The following is a 9737-nucleotide window of genomic DNA, read 5'->3' on the forward strand; positions in this document are numbered from 1 at the left end:
GCCAGGCTGGCGAGGTGGCCCCCCACGGCCGTAACCGACTTTTCACCTCACGCGCGGCCGAACGGAACGATGGGGAAACTACGAGCGGTTAAAAAAATCTAAAACATTGGTGGGGCCGATGCTGTCAGTGACACGGTAATGCGGTCAATTCCTCGCGCGTCCCCCTCCCAACTCGCCCAAGCCCTTGGAGCATCGCTCTCTCTCTCTCCCTCGTCACCGGGTTCCGTTCCGCCGTCTTGCAGCTTCCCTCCCTTTCCTCTATATATAAAACCACCAACAGCTTTCGCCTGCCACCCAATCTTCCCGAATCTTCCCTTCCGCCTCCCCTCCTTCCCTCTCTCCCCCTCCATTTCGCCGCGCGCTTGCTGAAGCCAGATGGCGGGCGCGGGTCCCGGCGAGAAGCCGCCGCGGCCTCCTGCTGGGCTGCCGGCGGCGGCGACCGCGGCGCCCGGCGGCGGCGACACCTCCCTTCTCGGCACAGGTGCGTGGCGTGGGTACCAGTACCAGGAAAAGATGCGCGGTCGTCGAGTTCGAGTTCGAGTTCGTGTTTAGCGTGAGATAGTTCGCTCCCTCTTGCAGGCGGGCTGAGTGATTCGGGGACGGGGATTCGTGGGGTTGTGGTGAGGAGGGCGCCGCACGATCGCGTCATCGGCGAGGAGGAAGAATCGGGGCGTCCGACGCCGACCGCCTCGGTCACGGGACAGCGCGTGGGCGACGCCGACGATACCATCGTGAGTTTCTTCCATAACCCAGTGACCCGTGCATTTACTCCTGTTCTCCCGTCTCCGCTGGGTTGGCTTCTTAGCTGTCCGCCATGACATCTTGTTGTTGGTTCGACCAGCCTTCTGCGGCGGCGCTGCGCGCCGACACGGCCCGTTTTCTGGCGAACCTCACTGTCGTCGACCATGCTTCCTCTTCCGCGACGGTCCCCGCGCGCCAGCCCAGCACGGAGGTGGCGCCGACAGCATCAGAACTGCTCGACCCCAAGTCCAAGGAGTGCCTGCTCGACATGCGTCCCGACTCGGAGGACCCGCTCTTCACACAGACACAGGTGAGGCCGCGCGGCGACGTCGGCGTGATCGGCTACAGAAGGCCAGGAAGGGGAGCCGCAGATGCTCCAGGCGCGGATTCTGCCGCGACGATGGCCATGGTGCCCAGAGCTCTGGGCGCGCAGCTGGAGCGGGCACCGCAGCCGCACGGCGCACTCCTCCCCTCGCTGTACCAGCCATCGGGACCAAAGGGGTTCGTGCAACCTGACCGTGACCGCAGGCTCGCCCTCGCCTCCCATGGGCGCCACAGCAGGGCACCCTCGCCGGCAAACTTGGTCATGATATCGGTAACCAGCTACTAGTACTAGTCTCTCTTACCCGTGCCCCCATCCCATCCTCTGACTATATTTTGCCTTCCTTACATCCTGATCTTCCGTTGTTTTCACATGATTACAGCAAGCTGACGTTGATCGCGGCTGGGCGGCACTGCAACAGGCGACCATCGAACGCGACATGCTCATCCGCCAGAACCACGACCTTGCTACGGCTCTCCAGGAAGCGGCCGGGCGCACCCAAGGTCTACAGCAAGAATGTCAGTTCCTCCGCCAAGAGCTGCAACGGCACCAGACGCAGCGCGGCAGCGGCGTGGCCGGCCAGCATGAGTGCTGGGACTGCTTCTCCAGGCCAGCGGAGGTGGTGGCCGTTCCTTGCCTTCACAAGTGCCTCTGCAATAGATGCTACGTCAAGCGCCACACGTGCCCCTACTGCGGCCTTTGTTGGCTTCATTCTCTTGAGGCCTTGTTCGGTTCCTTCAGATTTGAAGGGGTTTGGAGGGGATTGAGAGGGATTAAATCCCCCACAAGTCAAAATCCACCTCAATCCCCTCCAATCCTCTCCAATCCCCTTGTGGGAGGGATTAACCGAACAAGCAATGAGTGAGTTTGACCTTCGGTACTCGCCAGTTGCTACCATGTTAGTTTGCTGCCCTTGTGATGTCGCGTTCTACAGTGATGTCGGGATGCTGCTGGGTTAGGCTAGCTAGATCAATGAACATGTTTCTGTCTGTGAATCTGTGACTGTGATGCGGTGATGCTACTGGGTTCTTTCTGCTATTGTTCTAGTTGTATTCTGGATGATACTAAATGCTCTAGTTCTGTTATGCTAAATGACATCTCTTCTACTGGTTTGTGCTGTTAGTGTTAACCACTGAGTTTCTAAGTCCTCTAAACAAAGATTTTTTTGATGCAATGCTGTGTCATGTTCTGGGACTCTCATGCTCCTGCTAGCAGTTGCATTACTGCTGCAATTATCTACTACTCCTATTAGCCATGCTTCTAAAGCCTTGGGTTTACATCTATCTCCACTGGCGCAGAGGTCAACACAGACGGCAACATTTGACGAAATGCAAGCAGCATTTCATTTTCATTGTAACAGACAGCAGGGTTTAGATTGCTTTACGGAAAAAAAAAGAGCAAAACTAAACAACAGCCTATACAAATTATCTAGCAACAGACACATCACTGCTAATCTAGCCAGGGTTTTCAGTGTTTGCCGTCTCAGCGCTCTTGGCAATGATCCTTTCCCTAGCCCAAATGCATGCTTCGTCAGTGATCTTATTTAAGGCCTGCAGATCAGGGGCACATTTCTGCCAGAAGATGCAGCTATCGCGCTCCTTCCAGAGAGGCATTTTGCCAGCCAGGCCAACATGTGGCAGCCCCGGTCTTTGCTCCTCGCTCAAAGCTCTCGATCGCACCCCTACCCTACTCACGCTTCATGTATTCGGCGAGGTCGGCCTACGCGGCGGCACGGGCGCACGGCCAGAGTTCCAGGGCAACCGTGCAGCACTGCTGCTTTCATCCAAACACACACACAGTTTCGACAGTCATATGTGGAGTGCAGTCATGTACTCATGTTGGTCATCGCTTGCCTTTCTTTTTCTTCTGGATTTTTTTTGTTAGGGGAACTGAAGGGTTTTATTCAAGGAAAATGTTTCTTTTAAACCGATTGATCAGCCGAAGAGGATCTGGGGCACCCAAGTGCGAGAATACCATTATTGGCTCTGACGGCTCTAGTAGCTTCTGGTGAACAGTAAGCGTAGAGTTCGCGAATCCGGAATTCCTCCCTGATTTCGCGTGTGTCCCCAATCTCAAATCAATCCAGTAGAGCTTGCAATTCCAGTCCAAGGAGAGAGAACGGATCTACATTTGGTTGGCCCTCCTTGTGAAATCTCTTGGCAAGAACTCTGTTAGTGCGTAGAAACTGAACCAAAAATCTCTTGTCTTGCTTAGTTTCCGCAAATCTTAGCCCAAATCCACCGTTGACTCACCCCTCCACCTATTAGCCTCTCGTGCTTGCTGGGGTGCGCGATCCTTATACACCCAAAATCCCTAGGCGTATTGGCCTTTAGGTGGCGGTGAGGCGGGGGGCGCGCGGAGGCGGGGATTTCTTCCACTGTTTTGATCCAGCGCAACATAGAGATGGGAGGAGACAAGGCAAGGGAAGTTGATGCAGTAGAGGGGAAGCTCAGGAATCTGAAGCTTTCGGAGGCGGAAAAGAAAGGTATAAGAATCAGCAATCAGTTTACTTGTTCATCCATTGCAGGGAAGCTAAAAGCAGTAGGAAAGCTACTGTCTGATAGACCTGCAAGAGCTGAACATGTAGCAAGAACTCTAAGGGAAGTCTGGTGTCCCTTCACGGGAGTGGACTGCAAAGAATTAGGAAGAAATCGGTTTTTATTTTCATTCCATGATGAAGCAGGGAAAAGAAAGGCTTTGAACAATGGACCTTGGAGTTTTAATAAGGAGCTGTTGGTTCTGGAAGATTTTGCACCAAGCAAGACAATTGACGAGTATCAGTTTAAGAAGATTCCGATCTGGGTTAGAGCATATGATGTTCCTCTAGGGGTTATGAGTAGAGAAACAGGGGAGTTAATCGGAGAACAGGTTGGAAAGGTACTGGATGTGGACCTTGATGAAAATGATTCAGCTATGGGGGAGTATATGAGGATCAAAGTACTCATAGATATCACAATTCCGTTGATGAGAGTCTTCACACTAATCATTGATGGAGAGGAAGAACATGAGCAAGAAAGGGAGATGGAAGAGGAAGAGAATGATGCAGAGAAGAATAAGAAAGAGACGACAAAAATTATCACTTTTAAGTACGAGCATCTCCCTGACTTTTGTTACAACTGTGGAATTATTGGTCATAGTGAGAAAGCCTGCCCCACAAAGGGTCTGAAAGGAGAAGAAAGACAATTTGGGGCATGGATGCGTGCTGCAATATATAAGGGCGCCTCTAGTGAAGATGGGAGAAGCAAAAGCTCTAGTGACCGTAGTGGATTCTGGAGAAGCAATAGTACTGGTAGTAAAGGTAGCGACGCTCCATCATGGCGCAAAAATCTGCCTAACACAAAAGGTCACAAAAAAATTAATGGAGGAGAAGGAGATGTTACCAGCCCGCTCAAAATCGCACTAGGTGACCAAACAGAACCTACAAGGGGCAAGAAGCTAGTGTTTGAGGAGGAGGAGGAGAGGAAATCTGAACCTTTTTCAGAAAGGGAACATAAAGCAGGAGCGGTGTCTGAAGTGACTAATGAAACAGCAACCCAACCATGTCAACATGGCGGTAGTGAAAGGACTCATGATGGAAAAGGCAAAAAGGTCGAGATTGAAGAAAGAGAAGAGAGGTTGGTTCAAAAATCTGAAACAAAGGGGAAACAAACTACTTTCAGAAGGGTGAATAAACCAAAAGGGAAGCAACAGAGTGTACCCCTTGTTTTGGGACCCAAGAAAAGGTTTGCTGAATACATGGAGTTCGATGATGAGGGGGAATTTTCGAAGAAGGCAAGAATGGAGATTGACGAAGAAGAGGAGGGACAAGCTAGAGCAAAACAATCTGCAGAAAAACAAATATTAGAATTTGGAAGCGCTGGGCTGCAGGGACAGCCCGGCGAGTCGAAATGAGAATAACGGTATGGAACTGCCGGGGACTGGGGAACGGCCCGGCAGTCAGAGGGCTTCTGGATCTCCAGAAGCAGGAAGACCCCGATATCCTTTTCTTGTCCGAGACAAAGATGGACAAAAGAAGGATGCAATGGCTCCAACATTTATTGGGAATGTCAAAAATGATAGTGAAGGATTGCGAAGGTAAAAGTGGGGGTCTTGCCCTCATGTGGAAAAAGCATGTCAAAGCAGAACTCCACAACTACTCAAGATATCACATAGATATGAAGATTGTTGAACAAGATGGGTACAAATGGCGGTTTACGGGCATATATGGTGAACCTTCCTCGGATAAAAAGGATAAGACTTGGAAATTACTAAGGATTCTAAACCAACAACTCAATCTTCCATGGCTGTGTGCCGGAGATTTTAATGAAGTGTTGTATGGCCATGAGAAAAAAGGAGGTACACCCCGTAGCCAAAGATCAATGGAAAGTTTCAGAATGGCACTTGCGGAATGTGGACTACATGACCTCGGCTATTTTGGTGACAAGTATACATGGAGAAATAATAGCCATGATGCTAAACTTTATGTCAAGGAAAGATTGGATCGGGCTACTGGATCCAGAGAGTGGTGTGTACGCTTCCCATCTTATCGGGTGATAAATGGCGACCCGAGGCACTCGGACCACAGGCCGATCAGTGTTTCAATTTATGGAACTAGGACACAATACAAAAGGATTGGAAAAGGAAACACATTCAGATTCGAGGCTAAATGGTTGGATGAAGAAGAATGTGAAGATATAGTCACAAATGCCTGGAATGTTTCAAATATCAGAAGTGGTGGTAATGTGTCTCAAGGCATCAAAATTGTAGCCATGGACTTAAAAGCTTGGGATTGTAACGTACTAGGAGACCTTCAAAAGAGAATAAAGAAGTTAAAAGATGATTTGGATGCAATTTGGAGATAAAAATACAGCTTTTTTCCATGCCTATGCTTCGGAGAGGAAAAAGCGTAACACCATTCAGAAGCTGAGGAAAGAAGATGGGTCCTGGGTAGAGAAGGCAGAACAACTAAAGGAATATATTTCAAATTATTTCTTTAGTTTGTTTACTTCGACGGCAGGGCAGGACAATGATATAATTCTGCAATCAGTTCAACCTAGAGTAACTGACCAAATGAACGAGCTCCTTTCTGCAGAATATACTGAAGAAGAAGTGAAAGCTGCCTTGAATAATATTGGTGATCTAAAGGCTGCCGGACCTGATGGAATGCCTGCAATCTTTTTTAAGATATTCTGGAGCACTGTAGGAGAGCAAGTAACCAAGGAGGTGCTCAAGGTGTTGAGAGGTGGTGAGATGCCTGAAGAGTGGAACAACACCATGATAGTTCTGATTCCAAAAACAACTAGACCAGAGAGATTGAAGGATTTGCGACCCATCAGCCTCTGCAATGTGGTCTACAAACTAATATCAAAGGTAATCACCAGAAGATTAAAAACATTTTACCTAAAATAATTTCCCCCAATCAAAGCGCATTTGTGCCTGGACGCATGATATCTGACAATATTCTTTTAGCATATGAAATGACTCACTTTTTGCAGAGGAAGAGGGGTGGAAGAGTAAGTTATGCTGCTATCAAACTTGACATGAGCAAGGCTTATGATCGAGTTGAATGGAAGTTCTTGCAAGGAATCATGTTGAAACTCGGTTTCAATAGAAGTTGGGTGCAGCTCGTGATGAATTGTGTGACAACGGTGAAATACCACATCAAAGTTAATGGGGACGTCACAGAGATAATTATTCCTGAGAGGGGGCTTCGTCAAGGTGACCCTCTCTCTCATATCTCTTTCTTTTATGCGCTGAGGGCTTCTCGGCCATGTTACAAAATGCTGAGATGAATGGGAGGTTGAAAGGAATCAAATTATGTAATACAGCCCCAAGCATAAGTCATCTTCTTTTTGCAGATGATTCACTTCTTCTCCTAGAAGTAAATGCCGACAGCAGTCGCGAGCTTAATCAAATTCTGAACTCCTATGAAGCTTGCTCGGGCCAGGCTATAAATAAGGAAAAGTCAGCCATCTTGTTCAGCAAGAATACAAAGCTGGAGGACAAAGAGGAGCTCATGAATCAGCTAAATATTGCTATAGAAGGCTTCTCCGGAAAATATTTGGGTTTACCATGCTATATTGGTAGATAAAAAACCAAAGCTTTTGAATATATCAAGGAAAAAGTATGGAAAAGGTTACAAGGTGGGAAAGAAAAATTGCTCTCAAAGGCCGGTAAGGAAGTCCTCATCAAAGCTGTAGCGCAAGCAATCCCTGTTTATGCGATGGCATGTTTTGACCTCACCAAATCTCTGTGTGAAGATGTCGGCTCAATGATTGCGAGGTTTTGGTGGAGTTAATTGGATAAAGAAAATAAAATCCACTGGGTTGGATGGGACAAGCTCACAAAACCCAAAAAGGATGGAGGGCTGGGATTTAGAGACCTATATTCTTTCAACTTAGCTATGTTGGCAAGGCAGGCTTGGAGAATGCTACAAAACCCATCTTCCCTATGCGCTCAAGTGATGGCTGCTAAATACTATCCAAATCAGAATCTGTTACAAGCGAGGCCAAGATATGGCATTTCATATAGTTGGAGAAGCATTTTGAAAGGAGTGCAGGTGTTGCAAAGTGGAATCATATGGAGAGTAGGAGATGGACGCAATATCAATATATGGGCAGATCCTTGGCTACCAAGGGGTGTTTCTAGGAGAGTAACATCTCAGCAAGGCAGCCATGTTATCACAAAGGTTTCAGATTTGATTGACCCTACCTCTGGCACATGGGATTTACAACTGATTGATCAAACTTTCAACAAAGAAGATGTAGAGGTAATTGTCCAAATTCCGATCCGAGAGGGTGCTAAGGACACTCCTGCCTGGCATTCTGACAAAAAGGATATATTTCAGTAAAATCTGCATATCAAGTAGTGTTGGAAAACCAAGCCAGGAACTCTGCACATGATGGAGCTTCGTCATCAAGTAAGAATGATCAGCATAGGATAACATTTTGGAAGAAACTATGGACGTTTCCCTTGCCCAACAAGATCCTGCACTTCCTATGGCGACTGGCCCATTATAGCTTACCTCTAAGAATGAAACTACAGAATAGAGGAATGGAAGTGGATACAAGATGTCCAGTATGCCATCGAATGGATGAAGATGGAGGTCATTGTATCCTAAAGTGCAAATTTGTCAAGGCCGTTTGGAGAACTGCATTGTTGGAAGAAAGTCGGATGCAACTTCTCAATTGCCCAAATGCCATCTCGATGGTGGAGGATATCTTGCACATGGAAGAGGAAAAATGTTTGAAAGTATGCATCCTTTTGTGGTTATGGTGGTCTGAAAGAAACAGAGCTAATCAAGGAGAAAGGATTAGGACTGAAGAGGAAATTATATATTCAGTTTAGCTGCACTTGTTGGAATACAAAAAATACATCAAGCGACAGGAGCAAAATGTGCAGGCTGTAAACCAGGTTTGGTGTCCTCCGCCTGATGATTTCCTTAAAATTAATACTAATGGAGCCTTTAGGCTATCAACTAAATCAGGAGGGTGGGGTTTTACCATAAAAAATAATCATGGAATTGCACTAGTTGCAGGAGGAGCAGGGAGTTTGGAAAATGTTGCTGAACCACTACAAGCTGAAGCTCTGGCCATGCTCTATGCTGTGAATGAAGCGTCAAGAATGGGGTGCCAAAAAGTCATCTTAGAGACGGATGCAGTTGCTCTAAAGCAGGCAATCACAAGCGACCTGTATGACTACTCAAGCCTAGGCGTGCTGTTTAAAGAGATAAGAGCAGTGTTGCAATCAGCTTTTCAATCTTGTAAAGTAGAAACCTGCCCACGGGCATGTAATATTTCTGCACACTGTTTAGCTGCTCATGGTGTATGTATGGAGCGGAAGAGCTATCAGATTTGGCTTGATCCATTTCCGAGCCATGTAAAAAAACTTGTCGCTGGCGAGTCCAGCTTGCCTAGGTAATGGAATACATTTGTGTTTTCAAAAAAAAAAAGTGCGAGAATACCGAGTCCCCTGCGCGTGCTTTTATTTTTGTCCACCGATTTTCAAACATTTATATCTTTTAAACAAACAGTTCAAATTAAGTTGTGTTTCTGTTTCTCATGACGAGAGCTTTCAAATAATATACATTTTGATGAATTTTAAAAATAAATGTTAAGTTTCAACTCCTGAAACTTACTACGAGCGACCGAGAAAATCATGATTTTAGTACCTAAGAACAACAACAAGAATGTCTCTCAAAATTTATCTCTGAAACTTGGTAAGAGCGAGCGAGAAAATCGTAAGTTTCAGTTAAAAAGTCATAAGTTTCAACGACTGAAACTTAAAAAATATTGTGCCCACGTGCGGAATTCAACTACTTCGCGAATTGCGAGGCATTCGAGTGCCCGAGCAGGGTTTGACATGTGTGCGCCCCTGTGAATTTCCCATATGACACTCTTAAGATAACAATGTTGTACATGCCCTAACCAACTCTCTAGTGCCAATTCTAACGTGAATAGGGGGTGAAAACAAAATTTTGAGGCCTCGTTGAAAAGTTTGATGCATCCCGTTTTCTCTAAACGATTGAGCCTTGCTAGAACAATTTAAAAATACCGGCGAAGTCATTCAATCTTCAATTTTTCGTCACCCGGATGGATCAAGGCCAAGACGAGAAACAATGTTCATCATGTAACAAAACCAAGTATGAGCGAGTTATGTCTCACTTTATGCAAGATTGAAGACCACGTCACCTAGT

General features: G+C 46.9%; 1 protein-coding gene across 1 annotated transcript; it reads left to right on the forward strand.

Moving 5' to 3' along the window:
- Positions 1-310: 310 nt before the first annotated feature.
- Positions 311-2150, forward strand: LOC125531920 (uncharacterized). The gene is made up of 4 exons (XM_048696154.2): positions 311-481; positions 580-731; positions 842-1336; positions 1446-2150. The coding sequence occupies exons 1-4, from the start codon at positions 376-378 to the stop codon at positions 1926-1928; spliced, it is 1236 nt and encodes a 411-aa protein (XP_048552111.1). The 5' UTR covers positions 311-375; the 3' UTR covers positions 1929-2150.
- The last annotated feature ends 7587 nt before the right edge of the window (positions 2151-9737 follow it).

This window comes from Triticum urartu, chromosome 1A (genome assembly GCF_056163025.1).
Source record: "Triticum urartu cultivar PI428250 chromosome 1A, HENAU_Tu73, whole genome shotgun sequence".
Lineage (NCBI taxonomy): Eukaryota > Viridiplantae > Streptophyta > Magnoliopsida > Poales > Poaceae > Triticum > Triticum urartu.